The sequence below is a fragment of the Solanum tuberosum genome, unplaced genomic scaffold (assembly GCF_000226075.1).
Source record: "Solanum tuberosum cultivar DM 1-3 516 R44 unplaced genomic scaffold, SolTub_3.0 scf00760, whole genome shotgun sequence".
In the NCBI taxonomy this organism is placed as follows: Eukaryota; Viridiplantae; Streptophyta; class Magnoliopsida; order Solanales; family Solanaceae; genus Solanum; species Solanum tuberosum.
The window spans coordinates 1-26,256 of NW_006239700.1; the positions used below are offsets into that span (position 1 = coordinate 1).

At 31.0% G+C, this 26,256-nt stretch overlaps 3 protein-coding genes across 3 annotated transcripts; 1 reads left to right on the top strand and 2 right to left on the bottom strand.

The window, feature by feature from the left end:
• Positions 1-2,359: 2,359 nt before the first annotated feature.
• Positions 2,360-6,445, bottom strand: LOC102602717 (O-acyltransferase WSD1-like). The gene is made up of 5 exons (XM_006367412.2): positions 6,064-6,445; positions 4,723-5,304; positions 3,524-3,880; positions 2,835-2,972; positions 2,360-2,728 (listed from the first exon to the last, which is right to left on the bottom strand). The coding sequence occupies exons 1-5, from the start codon at positions 6,256-6,258 to the stop codon at positions 2,570-2,572; spliced, it is 1,431 nt and encodes a 476-aa protein (XP_006367474.1). The 5' UTR covers positions 6,259-6,445; the 3' UTR covers positions 2,360-2,569.
• A 6,587-nt stretch (positions 6,446-13,032) lies between these two features.
• LOC102578427 (early nodulin-like protein 1) lies at positions 13,033-14,598 on the bottom strand. The gene is made up of 2 exons (XM_015305443.1): positions 14,427-14,598; positions 13,033-13,585 (listed from the first exon to the last, which is right to left on the bottom strand). Exons 1-2 carry the CDS (start codon positions 14,596-14,598, stop codon positions 13,170-13,172), a joined length of 588 nt encoding a protein of 195 aa, XP_015160929.1. The 3' UTR covers positions 13,033-13,169.
• Positions 14,599-17,315: 2,717 nt separating this feature from the next.
• On the top strand, positions 17,316-26,194 carry LOC102603050 (switch 2). Its single transcript, XM_006367413.2, has 8 exons — positions 17,316-17,756; positions 20,222-20,328; positions 20,511-21,435; positions 22,467-22,714; positions 23,960-24,086; positions 24,299-24,574; positions 24,677-24,944; positions 25,843-26,194. Exons 1-8 carry the CDS (start codon positions 17,379-17,381, stop codon positions 26,178-26,180), a joined length of 2,667 nt encoding a protein of 888 aa, XP_006367475.1. The 5' UTR covers positions 17,316-17,378; the 3' UTR covers positions 26,181-26,194.
• Positions 26,195-26,256: the final 62 nt, after the last annotated feature.

Below are 26,256 nucleotides of genomic sequence, written 5' to 3' on the forward strand. Positions count from 1 at the left end.
AGTTGCAATTCAACCAAAAATACTATAAGTTGCAATTTTTATCATATTAGCATATGAAAAAAAATACATTTTATAGCTTGAATTTTGAGAAAAAAATAATCGAATAAAATGATGGAGAGAGTAAAATGAAAAAAAAAAGAATGGATTAATGTAATTTAAATAACTATTTATGTTTATCCTAAAACTAAAACAATTATTTTTTTTATGAGATTAAGTGCACACATCTTAGTTTAACATTTTTAAGTACGTAATTATTTGACTTCAAATTTAAATTAGTATCAATATATGTATCTCTATTTGATTTTTGACAAATGAGTATTATGAACTATAAAAAAAGGTAAGGAAAATAAATATTAATTTTAAGAAATAGTGAAATGCTAATTTTAATATAGTACTTACTATTTTTTTTCTTTGATCTTGTTATTGTATTATTTTAAATTTATGTAATGAAATATATTAAAATTAAAAAATAATAATATCAAGTACTTCATATTAAAGAGAGGGGTAAATAGAAGGTGGGGTGGAGGGGTGAGAAGAGAAAGGGAGAGGTTGAAAAGACATGGGACCTACAAAATGTACTTTTTTCTATTAAAAAAGTCCCTCATACAACTATTACATGGCATACCTCATACACCATAAAATTTTTCATCTCCCCGATAAACCTCTCAATTAATCATTGAAAATATTTATCTAATCCAATGGAGCAGAGTCAACCACCGCCGACAACGCCGGCGCCGGCGACACCCACTTCACAGCCAGCTCAAGTACTTCATATTAAAGAGAGGGGTAAATAGAAGGTGGGGTGGAGGAGTGAGAAGAGAAAGGGAGAGGTTGAAAAGACATGGGTCTTACAAAATGTACTATTTTCTATTAAAAAAATCTCTCATACATGATGATACAACTATTAATAGATGTTGAACTCCATCACTACTACATAGTTTAAATAGGTAAAACTGACTTTTATTAAACAAGTTGAAAGTACAATTTGTATAAAAAAATAAATTATCTTGATAAAAAAGATGAAGACACATTATCAAACGTCAATAAGGATAACGAGAGGATAACAGAGAAATGTCATTTATCTATTAATCTTTGAAAGTCATCATACAAAACAGGTGAAAAGTTGAAAAAAGAAAAATAAAATATTGAAAGCTTGTTCGATAAAGCTTATAGAACGATGTAAAAGTGATCAAAAAGTGATAAAAATTATCAATTAATAAAGAAGTGGTAGGTTATTAATTGATGTTTATCCATGTCTATACATTAATTAATTAATAAAACGTAATCTGGAAAATGACAATACAAAAAGTTACAATAATGAAGGATGCTGCATGTCATCGTAAAAAATTGTTAACATTAACAAAAAAAATATATTGATTTTTCTATAACAGCCAAAACACTTTAGCTGCTGTGACAAGAACTACGAAAACTATGCATTTATTTTCAGTGAAATTTCGTACAAATGGGAGTCTACGGAATGTAGAGTGTATGCAAACTTTATTCTTATTTGTGGAGTTAGAGAAACTGCTTTCGAAGGAACGTCAGTTCAAGTGCAACACATCATAATTATGAAAAGAAAAAACGACAATGAAAAAACATAACAACTAACGTGGACATTTTTAAAAAAAAAATGGAATAACTGTGCAAATTAAACATGAGGATTGGAGTATATCCAGAAAAAAATAATCAGAGGAAGAGATCATTGGCTAGGCTGACCTGGCGCCAAGTCTCTGATGTCAGCACCTATAATTACACGACACGTGGAAACTTAAATTGGAAAAAAGTGAAAATGTGAAAATTTATGAGTTCATCTATATAAAATTATGTGTATTTTAAAGTTAGTAATCCCAAGAATTTACTTTATATATAAAAGAAACACAGAGATATAGGATTTATTAATGCGACATTTTAGGATATTTTGATGTCTTATTTATGAACTATAATTACTCATTTGGTAAGATTGTATAAGAGTTAAGAAAATTTTGATAGTTTTCACAAGTTTTCATGTTTATGAGAAAAATACATCTTAAGAAATCCAACTTACATATTCAAATATTCAAGTCAATCTGATTTCAAATCATGTCCAAACGAGGCCCTAATAACGCAAGACGTGGGAGAAAAGGCTCTTTCTTGCCTAAATTACGAAATTCATAATTTTTAACATTCTATATCTATTTACTCATAATCAAAGTTAGGATTTCAACTTATGACTATGAATTTTAGAATATTGATTATTTCAATTGTCAATAAGTAGATTCTATATTTAATATTTGTGCATATTAAACAACTTTTTATTAACACAAACATGTTATTTAAACAAAAACTTTTGAGTTCAATCGAATCGAAAAAATGAATTGTGTTTTCAAGAAATTGAACTGCTTGTTAAGTATCTTATTTGTAGGCGCCCATTAGTTAGGCCCAATTACCCTGTTAACAATTTGATAAATGTATACATTTTTGTGAATACACTGCAACAACATACTCGCTGTAATCCTGTACGAAGGATCTTGGAAAGGTAAAATGTACACAAAGTTTATTTCCGATAGACCATATTTTTGTGAATTTGGTCCTACTTTTCCACTTTAGAAGAGTTGATTGCAGCCTTGAAAATAGATTCATATGCATTCTCAATACAATATTTCAACTTATTTGGATCAATAAAATCTTTCTCCACAACTATTGCAATTCTTAGCTTATCCACATAACTCACTATTGTCACTGAGCAACTCTGCAAAATAAACATACAAATACAAATGCTTAGTTTTCAATGATCTAGTTTACAAAATAGTCAATAAATGTATAAATTATGTATAATGTGTATATCGCGCACACACCTGTGGAGCACCAGTGACAACAAAATATAATCCTTTAACAGGATGATTAGCCAAAGCCATCTCTTCCACTGGCCCTATCATATTTGTTAATGCCATGCTTGTGTTCTTCAATGTCCCATGAATGAATCGAGCTGTCGCCTGAAATTTTTAATTTATATGACATACTTTTCTATTGAATTAACTCGTCTGAAAATGAATAATATACCTAAATTTGGACATAATTATTATACTTCCCATTTACACTTAATATAAAAAAATTATAGCCACACAAATGTTATAACATGTTAGTACTATGCATGAATATGTTGTCCCTTTTTTTTTCAAAAAATATTTTCAACACAATGTTTGGATACACATTAGACTGATTTTTATTAGTTTTTGATTATGAGGTACAATTTTTTTTTTACTCAACAAAATTTCAACATTTTTTCAAATAAAATACACGTCTATACAAAACTTCAACTTTCATATATTATTTTTCAAGTTTGGCTTCACAGTTCACACATATTATTATTTTTTCGAATATCACCCAATACATGTCTGAACGCCTACGTAGTCATACAAATCATGTTATGGCATAGTTAATGCTACAAGTTTCTGAAAGTCTTCATTTTTGAATTATTATTTTTAATTCAAACTACGTCACATAAAGTGAGACAAAAAAAGTATAAAAGAAAGGACATACATACCTCAGGACCTCTTAGCTTCCTCAATAAATCAAGCAATTTACTAGTAAGCCAAACAGATGCAGAATTCCTTTTCCTGTCTATAATTCTATGAGCTTTTTGAACAAAATAAAGAGGATTATTACTTTTATCATTAGTTAATTTTGGTAATGAGATAGGCAAAAAAGTGAAATGATTTCCCCATGGCATATCAGAATTAGGCCTTATCATGTCACTAACTGATTTATAACTTCCACCAAGTGCCCTTGTGTTGAATAAAACCAATGCACTGCATTTTCCATTGCATGTTTCTTTATTTACTTCTTCCATGTATAATCTTGTTCCATATATCACTATCCCTGTTATCACATCATTTATTGTCTGAAAAAAAGGGGTGGGTGGAAGAAACCGTTAGAAACTGTATCATTTTCTGTCATTACATAATGTCACAGTACATCAACAAAAGGCAGAGTAAATGATAAAATATGATGCAACAATCACACTAAATCAGTCGTTACATTTTCATAGTTACATAACGATAGATTAACGATACAGTAAAATTTAAGTAACAATTGAAACAAATTATTTTGTCACTTAAGGTAATTAAAAATAATCTTACTTAATGGAGTAACATTGGTTGATAACCTAAATAAATATAATAAGTAACATAAATACAACAAATTAAAGTATATTATTTTCATTTCACTATCATGTACCTACTTATAAGATAGATCATTGACAAAAAAAACATCTATGGGTTAGACAATTAATGTGATATATTTATTTATTTTCTAGAAAGTACAAACACATGTTTGCAGTTCATTTGAAGATCTGTACATACCAAATCAATAATTCAAACTCACTTTATCATCGTATATGTTGGTCACTCAAGGCGGAATCAGAATTTAAAATTTTTGAATTTAAATTTCTAATTTTTTTAAGTTATTAAAATTTGGATTAAAATTATTGAATTTGACTGAACCTATAGAGGAAAAAAATATTAACTTGATTGACATAAAGAGATTTTATATTTTACTTTGCAGGTTACTAATTTCATTTTTCATGAATATATAATTATCTTTAAGATGTTCTTATAAGAGTAAAAATTCCATATATAGTAATATCAATGATATAAAAGTTAAACTCTAGCAAAAATGAAAACACGAATTATAAGCTCTTCTTTTTAATAAATATTTATATATAAGGATGAAATGAATACTTACCACGTTCAAATTGGTCTTAATTTGCTTGAGGCTATCGAGCAAAAATGTGTTGGTAACCAAAACAGGCGATCGGAACTCAACTCCGTCAACACCGGAATGAATCGCCGTCCGATCATCTTCAATCAAAGTGCTCTTCAATGTACTCCATCCAAAATCATACAATGTATTCACAATCCCTTTGAAAAATCGAGGTACGATTTTAAAGTTACTAATATACCCTTTGTTATTATTATTGAAATTCGATTTTTGGCGGGAAGGAAATGTTAGTGGAAGTGAAGGATTATCGACTCGTTGTAAACATGAAAGAAGTGCACCCATTAATGAATAACCATCTCCTAGTGAATGATGAAGTTTGAAAATTATATTTCCCGCCGCATCGCTCGTTGGATATTTGAATAAGTGAATTTCCCATAGTGGTCGATTTTGCGGGAATTTTTCCATTGCTAAGTTTGATATATAAGTGGAGAAGCATTCATCATAGAACTCGATTGGTTTTTGAGTTGGAAATATTGGGGTTTTAATATGGTCCTGATAGTTCACTTCTACTCGCTTCCATTTTTTTGTTCCTTTTTTGCCCGTGACCTATTTTGAGAAAATAAAAATATATGATCACTAGAGTCAAAAATGAAAAGATTTAATGAATACAAAAATGTCACACTAATACAAGTGTTGGACCAAAAATTTAATTTTAAGTTAGAAGATTCAAAATATTTTTTTATTTTTCTTACTACCTATATAGAATGTTTTCAAAATTTAAATAACTTATCTAATATTAAGCAAGAAAAATCATTTATGTTTGTTTTATTTACACAATATAATTTTCAATCGAGAAAATTACCCTTCACTTCTATTGGATGTTGCATTTGTTATTGTTACATAAGTTATTCTAGAATAATTAGTTACTATGAAATTATAGGAAGCTAAGAATCTAATATTAATTTGAGTATTACACTATTATTCAAATTTTCAATTGTAATAAATATTTAAAATTTTAGTTCTCTCAATATCTAAAGCAAACTTTAAAGCCATCTATGTCATTCAAAAAAAAAAAAAAAAATCATGTCAAGTGAATTTAATAATTTATATATAATATATAATTTTTTATTATAATGTTTTTTGACGAATCGTGTCTCTGAGAAGAGAGTTTTCGCCCTTTAAATCATTCTTTACATACGGATCATCTAAAAAAATAGTTTTTATTAGCTATAGCAAATATAAAAAAATTCATATAAGTCAAAATGGGGTGAGAGAGGATATATGCGACTCGTTTAGAACATGAGCTGACACAAAAGCAAGAAAACGACTTTACAATATATAAAAAAGGCAAGAGAGAGAGCTCACCATAATTGAGGAAAATCTTGGATTTATAGGTACAAATACATCTTTGAGTAAATTTATGGGAAGTGAATCTTCATATTCAATTGGAATTTTTGATTCCAAAACAGCAATTACTGAAAGTGATAAATTGGAGCTATTCAAATATTGTGCGCTTGGACTTGCTGGCTCAAATATTTCTTCTTCCAATGCTATATCCATGTTCTTGATTGATACAATAAGAGAGCTACTCTATAACACTTTGTTTAATTAGCATTTGGCATGTAAAGTGTGTGTATATATATAGGCAAAGGCTAATAAAAAAAATCAAACTTCTTGTGTGAAATAACTAATAATGCTTGTTGGAAAAGTCTTTCTTGATTTGCTTAAAATTTAGTATGTGATGGAGATATTTATTTGCTTGGATTGGACAAATTAAACATAAATAAATATTTTAAGTGTTATTCATATTGTCCCCTTAAACAGACGTGACTAATGCAATAAGTAGACAAATAGTGATCTGTATAGATGATTGTTTTCTTTTCAAACACATAATCACGATTTCTCTCACCCACAACAAAAGAAAGTGAGAGAAAACGACAAAGAAACTTGGGGGTTCTACTTATTTTCTTAGAAATAATTACAGCCTAATATCTTTGGATGGTCTAATTTGCAAAATAGTCGATAAGAGAGTGACAAGCAAGATGGGAGGGAAGCGAGGGCGCGAAATTTGTCTGTGTATCTCAGATACATGCGAATCTACTTGGATAGAGTGTATCTAGAACAAATTAACCTAATTTTGAGTTCATATATTTCGAGATACATGTATCTAGACGTACCAAAATCTGGTAAGATTCATAATATTACAACATAGTGTGTATTTAAGTAATTAGATTATGTACTAGTGAGATTATTGTAAGTTATCCCTAAATAAAAAAATTTGGCTCATGGGCCGACCCCGATCAAGCCTCAAGGGCCAAGAGCTTATATCGATCGGGCTTATAAGCCCTAGTTTTAAATGGGCTTGAAAAATTATATTTCAACCCTACCCCAATAACGAATTGAATTGGGTCGGTCCCATGGGCTAAGCCCGTTTTGATGGCTCTAATTTTGATCATAGCTAACAAAAATAAAAATATACATCACTTAATTATAATTAAATATAAAGTTATGGTAGCATATAACAAGTCTTATATTTATAAATTCATTTATACATTGTAATTTGTGTAATAAAATATGTATTTGTATAATTATTAGTGTATAGGACAAAAATATATGTATTCGTATTTGTATATACACTTTTCTCTCGCTTTATACAAACACAAACGCATTTTATACATTTTATACCGAAATGTATAAAATGGCTAATTGTATACCGAATCAGATGACGAAAAAAGGGGATGTTTGCTGCGAATTACAATTAAAATAAACTATGGCTATAGCATTTAATTTGAATTAATAGTTTACTATTTCATACCATTTTTCCAAATAAACATATACATCACTTAATTATAATTAAATATAAAGTTATGGTAGTATATAACAAGTCTTATATTCATTGGTGGAGTTAAAACACATTAAATATACATATAAATTTTACCCAATAAAATGAGCATATATAATATATACGTGTTCAAATTAACTCAACATTTTCAATTGAGACACTTCATCTTCCCAAAGTAATTAAATGCAATAAGGACACTAGACTACTCTCGTGGTCTAAATATAGCTGAAATATTGGACAAGTATGACTTTTTCATAATCCTATTTAATTTGGGCTGCAAAAATTCTTGAAATCTGGGGTACAATTTTACAAGACAATTGAGTAATAGTATGAAACTAATTGATTAACACCAAGTTAGGTGGGTGATTTTGATTGATTACCAAAGTTTCTCCACAATTATTATTTAATATACGTGGTTACTAATTATTCCCATATTTCCTATGGCTATACTTATGGTACAACCTTTATAATGCCCCATGAAAATGAAAGCTTGAGAACTAATTATTAGGGAAAAATTAAGGTTAGAATATTAAATTTGGAGTTGATTTGAGATAATTTGAAGTAATTTTGGATTAAAAACGATTTGAGATAATTTGAAGTAATTTTGGATTAAAAACATACTATTGAAATTATTATATAATAAGTTATAAATGATTTTTAGGATTTCAATTACAATTGTCGAAAAGATTCTGGAAAATCATCAAGACTTGTGTCCCTAATATTGATTATAAGGCAAGTATTGCGACTCCAAGTATTGTCGCAATATCAAATAAGAAATCCTCATAGGAATTTACCTACAATTTTCATATTTGCCTTGAGAATTGAAGAAGGTAATTTCTCCTCTTCAACTATATATATAATTTCATGTTAATCAAATGATTATTTAGCCAAACAAACATTTGAAACTATATCTAATTAAATTCAACTGCACTCACATTAATAATAAAATGGATCTCCAAACAGGTTCTAAAAGATTAACTAAAACTTACTCCTCCACTTCATATCACTTGATCCTTATCGACCTGACACACTCTTTAAGAAAGCTATTATTTTATATAGTTATTTAATACTATGTTAATACAAAAAAAAGTAATAAAAGTCTTTTGATTTGTTGAAATGAATAAATAAAGAAAAAATTGTATAAAATAGCAAACTATTAATTCAAATTAAATGCTATAACCACAGTTTGATTTAATTGTAACCCGTAGCAAACTGTTGTCATTTCACCTCTCTCCTTGAATTTCTCGCTCGCCACTCTCGTTTCTCGCTGGACAGTCTCTCCTCGCCTCTCTCACTTTATACAATCACAAATGTATAAAATGCGTTTGTGTTTGTATAAAGCGAGAGAAAATTGTATATATACATATTTTTTCGTTCCCCTCTCTCCCCTTTCCCAGATCTCGTTTGCCACTCTCCCAGATTTCGCTCGCCACTCTCACTTTATACAAACACAAATGTATAAATTGCGTTTGTGTTTGTATAAAGCGAGAGAAAATTGTATATACAAATACATATATTTTCGTCCTATACACTTATGATTATACAAATACAAGTCTTCCCCTGCCCAGTTTTCTTTTGTCGTTCTCTCTTTCTTGCTTTATACAAACACAGATTATACAATTGATTCTTTTGTATATGTATACCGAAACAGATTATACAATTGCTTCTTTTGTTTATGTATAAATATACATATTAATAGTCCTAACAAACATAAAGTTTGCTATGAAGCGTAATTATGCAAACTATAGCTGTAACATACAAATATGATTTTTATATTTGCTATATGTGAAAGTTGCTCATAAATAAAATGAAACACTAACTTTTTTTTCACTAGGGCCAAAATAAAATAAAATGGAGTGAGTAAAAGGATGTTTAAAAGTGGAAACGTACACCACTAAGGGTAAAACATCAACTTCTTAATTTCGTTACGCAATCACTTTAATTTATAATTCAACCTTACAATTAACACTCATATCGACATCTATCTACTCTTTAAGATAGTCCTTAATATATTGTTACAAAATGAGTCAAAATTTACTTTCTACCATTAGTGGTGGAGTCAGGATTTTCAATAAGAAGTTTAAAATCTAAAGAAGACACACACAAACTAGCTGAAGGGGGTTCAACATCGACTATATATACACAAAAATAATTTTAACCATATATAAATAGTAATATTTTCCACCGAAGAGGGTTCAGATGGACCCCCCTAACAATATGTTGGCTCCACCCCTGGCAACAATATAGAGACTATTATGGAATCATAAAATACATACAAATATGCTACTCTATGTATTTTGTATATATTTATATACAATGTGTATGTTACTGTATATTCATTGACTTGGGAGAGAGTGAGAGAGATTGGGCCGTGGGCGGGAGAGAAGGGAGACGAGTGAGATTTGGGAGAGAGAGGGGGAGAGAGAGAGAGAGAGGAGATGCTAGAGAGAGGATACATTATGTTGATATAACTAAATACAATCTGATATATACAAGTTGATAGTGGTTGTATTTGATACATACATGATCAACAAGCTGATACATAGATAAGAGATGAGAGATGCTAGAGAGCGGATGAATACATGTTTATATACGCTGTATTCAATAAAATACAAATCATATCAACAAATAAAATAGGATGTATTCGACAAGTACATGTTGATACAGTTGTATCACTTGTATCCATTCACTTTTGTATCGCTAGGATACGGGATAGGACAACTATAAAAGGTAGAATAAAAGATAAAATAGATTTATTATTTAATAAGTAAAGATAAAATGAGAAAAAAAAAGTAATGGTTGATCACATGACCAAATCAATCATTACATAAAATGAGACTTTTTGTCATTGTCAAATGATATATTTTAACGATATATATAATAAAATTTAAGTAACAATCAAAACAAATAATGTATTTAAACTAACAACACAATAATATAGGTAACAATCATCCAAACATACTATAAAGAATGTGTAAAGAAGAAACTAAACAACTAATATACAACAGAAAACTAAAATATATTTTACACTTATCTTACTACTATTATATCGAATTTTATTCGATTTAGTTTTAGTTTAGGCTAGTTCTTCGATCCTTTTTCCTTTTCTTTTTATTTTTTGCGCTGAAATAATAGATCTGAGGCATAATAATTATTATTGGTGATATGGAATTAGTACATACTATGAGTGTATAACATGAATTTTTGTTTACCTGAAATTGGAAGATGATGTAATTAAATTTGTTAAACCATTTAGTAATTACCATTTATGGGCCAGTTACATATTTATGGGTGAATACTCAATATAGACATTAAGAATTTTGTAACATTTTATTTTGTAGTCACATACCAGTAGTATATATCCTTGCTACTTTCAAATCTTTGGTCCGCCTTTGCTTAAGAAGGGTAGAGTTGTTCATACCTTATTTTGAGGTTATTTTGATAAATCCTCAATTTAAATTCTTATTGTACATAGTTATGCCTTTAAAATAAGACTTCCGTCTTAGGCCTTCAAATTTAAGAGATCTCATTTTTTAATAATGATAAAATTATTATACGTTTTATTTTTAAAAAGAAAATTTTGTCATTTAAAGCTGATATACCCCTCGTTACAAAAGTGGCTCATATATACCTTATTGTTACACAAATGGCTCACATATACCCTTTTCCTCTAACGGAAGTGAAAAAATACCCATGTAGGGATATATTTTATCCTTCTCACACGTTTTTTTTTACTTTTTTAATTCAACAGCTAATTTGAATTTATTATTTTGACGGTCAAATTTATTTTTTTCACTTATTTTCTTATAATTTTTACTATAGATATCCTAAAAAATTTATAGATATAAATACTAAATTAATTACACTAGAAAAAAAAATAGTTTTACTTTTTTTTTTCATTCACACATCTTTCTTTTTATTTCTCTTATTTTACACTAAAGAATGAAAGAAAAATTGAAATAAGAATAAGAAACTCAAATAATAATAATCAAAAAAGTCAAAAAATAATTTATGTGTGAAAAATGTCAAAATATATATAAAAAAATAAATATTAAAATCAAAAAAATAATTTAAAATTAATTTTATCACTTTTGTAACGGTAGGGACATATCTGAGCAACTTTTGAAACGGTGAGGGCAGTATCAAAGCTAGGATTTTTAATAATGGGGTTCAAAATCTGAAGAAGTAAACCACGAACTAATCGAAGGGGGTTCGACATCTACTATATATACATAAAAAACAATGTTAACCATGTATAAATAGTAATATTTTCCGCCGAAGGGGGTTTGGTTGAACCCCTAACTCTATGCTAGTTCCGCCCCTGGGTAAGGGGCATATGTGTGCCAATTTTGTAATGGTAGGGGGCGCATATAGAGGTGTACAAAATCGAACCAAATCGCAAACTAAGTCAAACCGGAAAAAAAACCCGACTAGTGGTTTAGTTTGACTTGGTTTGGTATTGGAAAAAAATCCGACTATATTTGGGTTGGTTTGGTTTTAACTAAAAAAAAATAACCCGAGACCAAACCAACCCAACATTATATAATAATTTTAAAATTTTATTTATACATAAAATATTTACTTTGATATAATTTTAATATTTCTTATACTTTTTTTTATAGTTTTTATTCTTTTAATTATTATTATTTCAAGTTTTGTAAACTTAGTAATTCTGAATGTTCCAATAACGATTATAGTCCACAAATATTGGTAATTATAATAAAGCTTAAATCAAAATCAAATTAATACTAATGCAAAAAGAAAATCAATTCAACACTAAGAATGATAATAATATTGAATATTTGTTCTTTAGTTTTTACATTAGTTTAGACAATTAATATACATAATCTAATTTTAATTTCCTTTAATATTTCGTCATGTAACTAATACTTATTAAACTTATTTTAGCATGATTTAGTATTTTTAAATTATGATCATTTTCATTATGACTTGTTAAGTGCAATATTTGTTTTAAGCGATTTCATGATTATTATTTTTGTTAGATATTTTAGTGTCATTAATCATATCATATTTTGTGTTATTTTTTTAATAAACACCTTAGATAGTTGTATTTTGATAGAACTAAATAAATATTTGAAGTACAAGTAAATTATATGTTTGTATCAATACTTTATCGGAAAAACCCAAAACAACCCGAAAAACTGAAAAATCTGAAAAAATCCGAGGTTGAAAAATCGAAGTTTTATTGGTTTGGTTTATAAATTTAAAATCCGACACAAATGATTTGCCTCTCAAAATATTTTCAAATTTACAAATTACTTTGCATCTTAAAAAATTAGAAAAATCTGACTTTGAATAAAAACATATTAAAAAAATTAAAAATCTCTAATTCATTTTTGGTCTTGGCCACTGAAAAGTCTCATAAATATTCAGCCCACGTTTATTTAGCAAGTATTTCATTTTTGACACTAACAAGTAACATCTCATAATAAATAAATAAATAAAGACACATGTTTAACCATGCATCTAAATTTAGCAAAAAAAACAAAATCAACCATAAAACTACGAATTATATCTTAATGAAAGTAATTATCATAACACAACAACTATAGAACTTAGAGTAGCCAAACACATTAAATAAAACCAAAATTAACGCAAACTAATCAAATTACAGAAAAACAGCTGCCGCAATCAAACTGATAAAAACCCCAAACAGAACATTTGATGAGCTCACATCCACTGCAGCCGCCGATGCCGCCGGCGCTGGAGCTGGTGAAGCAGATTCCGGTGGAGGAGTCGGGGTGGTCACCGGAGAACTCGCCGGCGATGGAGATTTGTGGTGATTCGGCGACATGACAACTACTAGAACCTTCTGGCCTTTCTCACAGTTATCGTCTTTTCCACTGATGAAATAAAATCGGCCATTCCTTGTAAATTTCAATCTAGAATGGCTATCTTTTAAATGATGGATTGGGCTTGTTTTGTTACATTTTAAATAGTCATCATTGTCATGGACCACTAAAACTGAATCTGACCCTTTCTTGTACTTGAATACTGCACCCAAAAAAACGAAACTTATATACACTGACAACGTAAAAAATATACAGTGTAGTTACCTTAGTAAGCAATTTGATTATATAATTATGTGTAGACCAAATTAACACTATTAAGAAATTGACCAGTAGTTACCTTAGTAAACATTTTGGTAATCTAATTATGTGTACTACTAAATTAACACAATTAAGAAATTGACCAGTAGTTACCTTAGTAAACATTTTGGTAATATAATTAAGGTTTTACCAAATTATTCTATTAGGAGAGATTTGACAGATAACTATCTAGTAAGCTATTTTTTCATCGTCATTGCATAAAATTTAAACTAAAAATAATATGTTTGTCATCCTTCATTTTTCGGGAGGAGTTAAAAAATTCTATGATGGTTTCGTTGCTTTATACGTTTGTTTGTTTTCGTTTGTGACTCAACAATCTAAAAGTTTTTTTTTGCAATCCAATCAAATAAAGAGAACATTTTTTTCCGTACTTTTCAAAAAATAAATATTGTTAAGAATTCTCCAACATAAAAATAAAAATAATTGTGACGCTAAACTAAACTCTCGATAAATAAAAGAAAATTGGAGATACCCTTTATCTCGTACTCAATCTCTCGATACATAATTTAATGTTTTTGAAAAAATAATAACACAAAAATGATCAATTCGAAGTGTTACGTATAGGGTGATCTAGAATTTATAATTTATGATGTTTCTAGGATATAAAAAGTATAATGTTAATTTTGATGAATCACTTACATATATACGGGAAAAAAATCCGTATATATTAGCTGAAGTGATATATGATCTTGCTCTAGACTCACAGATCTAAATATTAAATTCAACGATGAAAAAAGAAAAGGGGAAAAGTTTACCAATAGTGTCATTGACTTGAAAGCGATTCCTTCTGGCCCAATGATCGTAGAATTCAGACGGCTTTAAAACCCAACCTTCTTTACCACCAACATAGAACGTGTAGCCTTGAGACGAACATATTAAACTCAAAAAGAACGCAAAGAAAAAGCCAACAAATGAAAGAGAATCCATGTGTATATGTAGATCCAAACTAAGAACAAAGGGAGAAATGAGAAAATTCAATTCAGAAGAAAATTATTAAAATTGCAAAATGTGTTTGAGATGAAGAAAATAGAGAATTGTGTGGGGTTTAAAAAGAGGGAAAAATAATTAATCTGCATTAATTATTATTAGGAAGGTAAATGATATTACCGTTGTGTAAGTATATGGAAAGTCTTAGCTGGGAATTTGTGTATTTTTATTTATCATGAATTACCTTAATTAATCAATCAATTGTTTGTTATTTTCCCATAAAAACGTTTTCACACACCTGGCCTTTCATATTTGAGATTTAAAATAAATTTTGATGACAAATATTTTCCTTGTTACCAAATGGATTGTTTGACTTGTTGATTAAATTATTCCGAAATTATAATTTTAGGATTATAATCTTTGAACTATAATTTGTCCCACCTGTAAAGTGAGATAATAAAACTTGAAGTTTTGGAGTATTTAGGATTAAATTTATATATTTTGTTTCATTATGAATTTATCATATACTAAATTGATATAAAATTATTTGAAGCATAAATTTAATCTTGAAACATCCTATGAATCAAGCAACTGCTAAATATTATTAATTATAAATACATAATTGTGGTTATTTTTTTCTCTCAGACGGATTATACTCACAACAATAAAATTGAGAAAACTATTATTAGTAGAAATATTATTACTCATATAGTAAAAGCTTTAATGCATTAGCTGTCCATTTTTTTTATTGCTACTAGTGGTAATATTAGAAGCTATTTGTGGACTTGTGCATGCATTAGCAGCCAGCAGAGGCAGAATGAAGGAGAATGGTAAAGTTCCGAGTTCGATCGAATTTAATAATCTTGATTTAAAATTTATATTAGTCCTAAAATTAATTGAATATATACAAATTAATATTAATTTAGAATATAGTAACTTCTCGTCATGATTCCGCCTTTTACCCTTATAAATGTTGTTGATATTCCACTTACTGAAATATTCAAGAAATTAAATAGCTTCGAAAAAATAGTCTAATTAATTGTGATAAGAACACATACTATTAGCTATAATTAATTGATAAATTATATTCTCCTCGTTTACTTTTACTTTTACTTGTCATGCTATCTTTTAGAGTTAATTTGACTAATCTAAATTGAACTAAATTAATTTAATATTTTACAAATTAGATATTCAAAAACTATATTCAAAATATTATAAGTTATTCTTTTCATGTTAATATAATTTAACAAAAATATATTTTATTAAAGTGATGATCAAAATCTACCTAGTTTGACTATCAAAAAATAAAATATGGCAAGTAAAATTCAACGAAGAAAATACCAGATACTAATGTAATGTATTTAAGTGGATTGAAACTTAAATCTGCACCAAATGCAGTCAAATATTTTCCAATTGTCAACACTTAGGATTTTATTTTCATATGAAACTCATGGAAAAAATTAATGAACTTTCTATTAAAAAATCTATCTAGAGATAAAAGCTTACTAAGCTGATTAATGTTGAAAAAATCTTCCAAGGTAAAAAGGGTTGACCAATGACCATAATGTTTCCACATATATGACTTATTTGTTTGATATAATATCCGACGTCATGATTCGTAATCATATGCTTTAATCCTTTAATTTATATTTATAATATAATATATAAATAAATATATATGAATGATATACATATATTTAAGTTTTACATCAGCTATAAATAAAAACTTTAACTTTGAATATATTGAGTTTTAGGAGGTGTGAACAAAAATGAATACTACTAATTATTTTTTCTGAAAAGACACTACACGAGAAAAGATATAATTTGAATAATACTTCACAATGAATGAATAAAAATCGTATATTTTCTAATTTTTGTGATTCTATTTGTCCATCTTATATTCCTTTAGTATGTTTAAAAAATAAGATCTCTTCTATTTTTTATAACTTTAATTTTAATTTTTTTTCATCACATGTTTAAGATTACGTATTAAAGGATATTTTGATATTTTCTACATATATTTAATTTAATATCATAAGATTGAAAAAAAATCTTTATAATATTAATAACATACCCGTGTAATCCCACCAAATGAAATTTTAAAAGGGTAGAGTGTACGACCTTACTCATATATACCTTGGAGGTAGAGAAATTATTTCCGATATATTCTCAACTCAAGAAAAAAAATAGTCCAAAGTAATACATAAAAAATAATAAAAATTTAAAAGGCATGATAAGCTACTATAGCCTATAGGCAACCTGATAAATAATCACGAACAATATTCATAACAAGATAATACGATAATCGAAGTACGAAAAATAACGATAACAATTAAACTCAAAGGACAAGAAATTGTAAGATCAATATGATGACTAATAGTACAAGAGATAAACGAAACAACATTTAACTATATCTAACTAACCTTTTATCCGAATGTGCGTCCTCCATAACCTGCTCATCATGTACTTGGTAAGTTGGAGTTTTGTCACATTGTGTCTAATAACCTCCCAAAATTTCTTTGATCTAACTCTAGCTCCTCAAATTATCCATAGCCAATGTCTTACACCTTTATATTGGAACATTCATACATCTCATCCGTACATATTCGAATCATATAAATAAATTTCATATTAAAACATAATCAGATAAATAAATTAAGACGGAAGGGTAGTAGTGAGTAGTGGTATCTCTCTTCTTTGTGGAAACAATAAAAGCCCTTCAATTTGAAAAGAAAAAAAAACAACAGTTCCTCACAAAATTTCAAGATTTTCAGTTCCCCATGTCTTTGAACACCTTCAAGGAGACGCTCAAGCCTTGTACCAATCAATCATTTTCACAATCTTCATCAACTTCTTACAATTTTGACACCAAATCTGTAAACCCTAGAAAACCCCCAAAATCTTCTTTGTCTCAGCAGCTTTTACGACTCGAAGATCACACTTCTCTGCTACAAAACCAACCCCAAACCCCCAAAAAGCAGAATCATTTTGATTTGAAGAGAAAATATGAAAAATCAGAGGAGGAAGAAGTGGTAGAAGAAGAAGAAGAAAAGGGAATTGGGTTTGGGAGACCCAAGTTGGATTCTTTATTGTTAGATCAAGCAGGACCGTATGAGCCGTTGGTTCTGTCTTCACTGGGTGAAAAATCTCTTGTCCAGGTGATTTTTCACAGACCCGTATCGTCAAGATTCAATTTTTATAATCATTTGTTTAACTATTTGTTCTATTTCATTTACTTAAAGGCATAATGAAGCAATATGATCATACATATCTAGGAAAGTTACAATTTTGATTCTATTTGGATAGTCTGCCTGAGGTTAATCTAGGAAATTTAAGATCATGTGATGTTTGCTTATTGGTTGTATGTGAACATTCTGATGCTTTGATTTATCTTAGGCGTTGATCGAGACATTAGGATCGCGATAGCTCCCTCATTGGAATGTGATTGATAAGTTTTGCGTAAATAGAATAAAGGGAAAAGGGTTATACAAAGGTTTAATGTTACACTCCGTTATAGTATCGGTACATATATGCCCCTACCGTCACAAAAGTGGTTGAAATTTGCCTGTCCTCCGTTAACCTCATCCATTTTAGCGGAACTGCCATATGACATGCCAACTCACCACACCAATGAGCTCACATCAAATCTTCTATTATCATCACCACCCAAAGTCAGTAACACCTTCATCCTATATACCATCACCACCAACATAGATTATTTACCCAAGCAACAACAACATACACAGTGTGATTCCACAAGTGGAGTCTGGAGAGGGTAGAGTGTGCCCAGACCTTAATCCTACCTTGTGTGAGGTAGAGAGGTTGTTTCCGATAGACCCTAGGCTCAACAGATATGTATTATCTACCCATCTTTCATTTCTTTATAACTTCAATTATGAAGTTGAATCTAATATATATTTGTTTTTTGTTTTTTTGTGTTGGTCTACGAGTAGCAGAAACTTTTCAAAATATCAATATATTGCGTGTCCTTTGAGACTTTTTTTTAATTGATGATGTCTGAATCTGTCAATGAATAAGTGGATGATAATTTTGCAAGAAATTTTAGTCAATTTAGTTTATTCATCTATTGTTCTACCTCTATTTGACAGGAAGATTATATTGAATATTTTCATACTGATCCATTCTGTTTTTATGGAGAGATCCTCTTCTCGGCTGAAGTACAAGAGAATTTGTTACTAGCAAGTTAATGTAAAAAAGTTTTTTTTTTTAAAAAAGAAGAGATATTAGAATAAAACATTTTGAAACTCGTAGCTAATAACTACAGAAATATATAACTTTAGACGGCGGATTTAGAGGGTAAAATCTACAATTGATCGGCGAAAGGAGAGAAAGAGCGGCAGGAGATTTCATTGATAGTTCGAGTCCATCATCTGTTAGTTTTCATTTCTAAGGAAATGAAAGACGGGTAGATGATTTATGCTGACAGTGATGGAATATAGGATGAAGGTGTAGGTGACTTTGGGTGGTGGTGGAAGAAGGAGGGTCTGTGTGGTGGGTTGGGATGCCATGTGGTATGGATGGGGTTAACAGAGGAACGGTAAAATGACAAAAACACTCTTAAAATTTTAGTAGAATTACAAATTCAGAAGTATCTTTCCAAAGAAAAGGAGAAATGATGAATATAGAATGAATAGAAATTTAGGGGTTCTATTTTGGGAAAGATATTTTGAGAATTAAAAATACTCCCTCCGTCCACTATTGTTTGTCAGGTATACTAAAAATAGCTGTCCAAAATTAATTGACAATTTAAACAATCAAGGATTAATTAGTCACTTTTTTCCAATTTTGCCCTTAATAATTACATAACTACTTTCAAAAAGTACTGATCATTTTAAAGTTACTATACTACTTTAATGTGAGAAAGTTATTTTTACATTTTTCAAAAAGTACAAACCATTTTAAAGTAGCAAGAAAACTTTTAAGAAATGCCCTTAGTTAGCTTAAGTTACTCTATAAATTGGAAAGTTATTTGGGTAGACTGTTGGTATTCTTTATAATATCTGGGTAGACTTTTGGTATTCTTTAGTTCACTTTTGATTGCTTTAGTCTTTATGCATTTAATACTCCTAACAAACAACAGTATTAAATGTAAAATTGCACGGTAAAAATACATTTAAGACTAGGTATTCTTTAGTTCAATAGGCTATTAATGAAGACCAATTTTCATAATGATTGATAGTAGGGTTATATTAGTCAAATTGCACCTTATATTAAATTTTTCTTAAGGGTTGTGCCAGACCTTATCCTGACAAACAATAGTGGACGGAGGGAGTATATGTTAAGGATAATATAGTAATAGTTTAGGTCAAACTAAAAGTGATTATAAGCTGAAAGACCGTAAGTTGGGGGTGACCAACTTGGCCTTTGACTGATTTTGGCTTGTAATCACTTGGCTTATAAGCATTCTAAATGTTTATCAAACGCGTAGATAAGCCAAATAATGCTCATAAGTCAATTTAACCAGCTTATAAGCTTAGCCAAACACCCTTGTAGTCACGTTTGTTACCTGGTGAAATAAATTCAAACTTGCTTCTTTGTCCAGTTTATGATGTGTAATAATGATTGACTACTTATGTAGCAATTTCCTTTATTTCTTTTTCAGGTTCCAGCATCTATAAACTGTAGGCTTTTGGAGCATCAACGAGAAGGAGTGAAATTTTTGTATAGCTTGTATCGGAATAATCACGGAGGAGTTCTTGGAGATGATATGTGAGTTTTATTTGTGCATCTCTTCTTGGTTGTTATGGTGGAGATGATATACAATTTTTAATGCTAATATAATGTGTCATCTTTTAAATTTTAATTGTGTGATTATAATGTCTCTTATCCTTGCCTTTCCTTCTTCCCCCCACCTTTTTCTTATTGTTTATGTGTGCATAAATTTGGAACAGGGGACTTGGTAAGACCATCCAAAGCATCGCATTCTTAGCTGCTGTATATGGCAAGGATGGAGATTTACCTGAATCATCAGTCTCGAAGGAACGCCGAAGAACAATGGGACCTGTACTAATAGTTTGTCCCTCTTCTTTGATCAACAACTGGGAAAATGAGTTTTCCAAGTGGGCAACATTTAGTGTTTGTATTTATCACGGGCCAAACCGTGATCTAATGATTGACAAACTAGAAGCACGTGGAGTGGAGATACTTATAACCAGTTTTGATACATACAGAATCCATGGAAGAATTTTATCAGCTATTGAATGGGAGATTGTGATTGTTGATGAGGCACATCGACTCAAGAATGAGAAATCAAAACTGTACGAGGCATGTTTAGCAATAAAGACCCCAAAACGTTATGGTCTTACAGGAACAATAATGCAGAACAGATTAATGGAATTGTTCAATCTGTTTGACTGGGTGATACCTGGTTGCTTGGGGACACGTGACCACTTCCGAGAGTTTTATGAGGAGCCCCTTAAACATGGACAGAGATCAAGTGCTCCAGATAGATTTGTTCGAGTTGCTGATGAGCGGAAACAACACTTAGTATCAGTTCTGCGCAAATATTTGTTAAGAAGGACAAAAGAGGAAACTATTGGACATCTCATGTTAGGGAAGGAAGATAATGTTGTTTTTTGTGCGATGAGCGAACTGCAAAAACGGGTTTATCAGAGAATGCTACTGTTACCTGATGTACAATGCCTTATCAATAAGGATGTGCCTTGCAGCTGTGGAAGCCCTCTCAAGCAAGTCGAATGTTGCAGGCGAACCGCTTCAGATGGTGTCATCTGGCCTTACCTTCACAGGGACAATCCAGATGGTTGTGATCACTGCCCTTTTTGCCTCGTTCTTCCATGTCTCGTCAAGCTCCAGCAGGTTATCCCTAAAGAATTTCTTTTGGTTATCTGTTGATCACTCGTACAATGATTCCGTGATGGTTAATGATGTAGGAAAAGTAATCTCAATGTAAGTTATGTAGTTTCTATTAAGTAAAATTATTGCACTAGAGATAAGCACCTATAGTGAAAGAAAATGAGATAGGTTGCTGGATGCAATATGAGTCATCTGATATAGAGAAGGAAAAAGCTGAATATCTAGAAACCCTCAGTTTTAGGTGATGCATAAATGAAGTAATTAACCAATGTTGTTTCAACTTATCAACTTGAATGTTGAATGTGTGATCCCTCTTTTTTGGTCTCTGAATTCAGATTTTTAATCTCACTTAATTCTTATAAAAGAACAATTATTAAAACAAGAGAAAAGAAGACTCGAGGAAAATGGGTGCAAATTTTGGAGATCAGAGTTCAAATCTCAGCAGAGACAAAAAACATTAGGTGATTTTTTCTTTTCCCCCTAAGCATATGTGGACAGAGTTACCCAGTGCTTGTGCTGGTGGGAGATAGAGGGTACTCGGTGGAATAGTTGAGGTGCGCGCAAGCTCACTTGGACACCGTTATCATCAGGAAAGGATAAAAGGAAGAATAAGGCGAAGGAAAAATTCTTGAAAATTAAAGACCTCTTACCACCTCAGAGCTGCTGCTAGTATGGAGCTCACTGACATGTCATGTTTCTATTAGTCTGGCAATTTTATTAGACCAATCAATTCTTACTCCTATGCTCGCACTTAAAGCCTTTCAAGCGCATTGAGACTTCTCTTACAGTACTTTTCACTTGCTATGTGACGGGACTGACACACGAATAATGTATCACATGTTACCTTCAAACATAATGATTTTTGGTTGTCTGGTAGAGTATGGAGTGGGCGTCACTTGTTTATTTCATTTAACTTTGTAGATATTTGTAAAACTGGTACCCCTTCAATCCTACATCTTAGTTTCTTTTGAAATTATTTTCCGTCCCTCTCTTGCATCATTTTGTATCCTCACTTTTTGGAGCTCTCCAAGCAGATAAGCAACCATTTGGAACTTATCAAGCCTAATCCAAGGGATGATCCAGATAAACAAAGAAGAGATGCAGAATTTGCTGCTGCTGTATTTGGTGAGGACGTTGATTTGGTTGGAGGGAGTACTCAAAATAAGAGCTTCTTGGGCTTGAGTAATGTTGAACATTGCGGGAAAATGAGAGCATTGGAGAAACTAATGTCCTCTTGGGTTTCACAAAGTGACAAGATTCTTCTTTTCAGCTATTCTGTAAGGTGCAACGTCAGTATTCAGTTCTTTTAACCTTTTGAACTCCTAATATATGCGAATGTTGCAGAAAGCTAGGTGCTTGGCTAACAATATGATTTTTCCTTTCTTTTGTGATGGAGATTTAAGAAGTCCAATTATTTTGTAGTTTAATACATTGAATCCGTTCTTTTTGTTGTTGTCCTCAGTCATGATAATCATACACTCATCTTTTATGGTGATATTTTAACTACTCTATTGATTCCTCTTCTCTATTATTGTCTGTCACATGTTATTAATTCAAAAGACTGCATGAGTAACATATTTTTTCTGCTTTATTTGGATATTAGACCAACGGTGGTTTTGTTCTTTCGGATATGTCAAATTAATCCAATGATGGGCTAACCGAGTCCAAGAATTTTTGTGATAGTCTAATGGTTATCTCCTTGAAGATAGTACTTGTAACCAATTGAAAGATGAAACTTCTCTAAGTTAAACTTTTTAGCCATACAATTTCATTTGATATTTCTTAATATAGGGATTACTTTATTTTCCTCCTCTTTTTTTTTTTTATAATGGTGGTGTCTGGACCAGCTTGTGCGCACCTCGACTGTTTCACTAGGTACAGGCTACTCCTGCCAACATAAGTATGAGGTAACTCTACCCATCAAAACTTAGGCAGATGGGAAGAAAGCACGTAGCCTTTTTGGTCTCCGTTGGGCTTTGAACCCTAATCTCCAAGATTTGCAGTCCACTTCATTGACCACTAAATGACACCCTTCGGTGCACTTCCTTTTCCTTTTCTTTCAAGATTATTAAGCTGTGTTTATTTCTGTCTGATGCTTAAAATTGAGGAATGGTCCGGTTTTCATTGTCTGATTATTTAAAAGTTGCTGTTTGATTTTGCTACTCCTAACCGCATCTTGGATTAAAAGTACTCTAACGTCACAAAAAAAATTCCTCTCAGATCTCTGGTAGTCGTGCACTCTCATAACAACCTGAGGGCTGTAAATGATTTTAATGAGGATCCCCATCCTTTTTTTCTTTTTCAGATAAGTAAGATCCCATTCTTGGTTTACTAGATATATTTCTCTATTTCTCTTGTTTTTGCAACCCGGTTCCAATGGAATCTGGAAACAGCAAGAGTCAGCCAAGGAGATGCTTTGTGCTTATAAAATATACCTGTTGCATTTATTGCAAAGCTTTTCAGACATGCCATTCTTTCCTTAGTCCTAATTCTCCCTTTTTTAACATAATAATTTTGTCCTGAGCAGGATGCTGGACATACTTGAGAAATTTATTATACGCAAAGGCTATGGTTTTTCAAGACTTGATGGGTCCACCCCAACTGGCCTGCGCCAGTCTCTAGTTGATGACTTCAACTCCAGTCCAAGCAAACAGGTAGATATTAGTAAAATAATCAATCAATCAGCTCTTCGACCCAAAGTTAGTTGGGGTTGGCTATATTATCCGCTTTTGTGTCCAATTTTGCTCTATTTAGGCCCAGTTCTCTTTATTTATGTGGAATAGAAAATTGGAAATTCAATTTTAGAACACAATCGAACTTTACCGCTCTTTATCATTTCTGTATTTTGATGTCCTCCTCATCTTAGGTATTCCTATTATCAACAAAAGCTGGTGGCCTTGGCCTCAACCTTGTTAGCGCGAATCGTGTAGTGATATTTGATCCAAACTGGAATCCTGCCCACGATCTGCAGGCCCAGGACAGGTCATTTCGATTTGGACAGAAGCGGCATGTTATTGTTTTCCGCCTACTTGCTGCTGGTTCTCTTGAAGAACTTGTCTACACTCGTCAGGTCTACAAACAGCAGTTATCAAACATTGCTGTCTCTGGAAATATGGAAAAACGCTATTTCGAGGGAGTTCAGGTTGAAAGTCATTTTTCTTTGTTTGTTTTCTAGGATCTAAGTTTCAATTTTGTGTCATTCTTCCAGCTGGAAATGGTTACTTATTCATGCTGCAACTTTCAGGATAGCAAGGAGTTTCAAGGGGAGCTATTTGGAATATGCAATCTTTTCAGAGATTTATCTGACAAGCTCTTCACAAGTGAGATCATTGAATTGCATGAAAAGAACAGAAAAAAAAATGATGGAACTCACTCAAAGGAGGACTTGAATGTACGTGGGATGTATTTTGTTCCTGAGAAAGAAATAACTACAGCATCTTTTGTGGAAGCTGAAAGCAGTAAACGTAAAGAAGAGGAATGCACAGCAGTTGCTCCAGCGCTTGAAGACCTTGGTGAGTCCATTTCTTATTGGTTTCTGATAAATGATAATTGCTCTGAAGGTCCTTTATTGGAACCAAGGGGAAAGAAAAGAACGGTGACTACTGACTATGTAGGCACCCGAAGTAAAATTTCTCTCCAAAAGAAAAGGAGCGTCAACATTGTTCTAACTTAAATATTGATCATCCTGAAAGGAAAGAAGGAAAATACAGCTTCCTCTGTCCTTAATCATACAACAAACTTTCTTGATATCATTCCTTTTCTATACAAGAAGTTTCTTAGATTATTTAACTTTAAAATTTGGTATGGCATGTCTCTTTATCAATTTAACTTTTCAACCTTTACCTTTTTCTTATTCATTACTGATATATAATACGAGTCAAATTTACACTTTAAGTTTCGTGCCTAGTCAAAATCAGCTGCTAAATAGACGAAGGGAGTAGGACATAATTGGAAGATGGAACATAGTAGATCATCCCTCCTGATCCCGTGCTACACTCTCTCCTTTCCATTATTCTCCTTCCTCTTAGTAAAGCTAAGTGATTCTTTAACAAATTTGACATTTTTAGTTCTTTTTGAGATTGGATAAGACACAGGGAAAGGGAAAGGTATACCTGAAAGGTTGAACCTTGCATTTCTAGAACGCAAGGTAGGAGTTCTATCGCTTTGTTACTACTCACCTTAAATTTGGTTATTTGATAAGATGGAATAGAGGATGGATATAGTTCTCTTTGAAAATCCGCTTTACTGTTGTACCTTAAAATTTCACTGATCTGTTGAAGTAGTTGACAATCTATTATCTTTTTTTCGCAACTTTTCTTTTTTGGCAGCAATACTGAAGTTGTAGTATACAGAAATACAATGGTGTTTGATTTTTATTGCTCAATTTCATTTGACCTTTTTGACGCATAGGTATTGTATATGCTCATCGGTATGAAGACATTGTTAACCTTGGACCGGCAAAGATCAAAGAGAAGAAAGAACAGACCATACATTTAGATTACCCTCCGCGTCAACCAAAGATTTCAACTGCTGAGAAGAAGAAATCAGATACCATAACTGGGAAGGAGAATGCAGGATCTGTCAATCCTATAATGATCCGCAAAAAGAACCAGTACAGCCTACTTGCCCGTTCCATGGGTATGGAAGAAGTTCAGTTTAGCAAATGGCTCTTATCTGCAACACCAGCAGAGCGCGAAAAAGTACTTAAAGACTATCGTAAGAGAAAGGAGAAGATTCCGAATGGCTGAAACTTCTTTTCCTTTCTCATTGACTTGTAACTTTGTAACATTTAGTTTGTACAGGTGCCTCTTTTTCATATATATT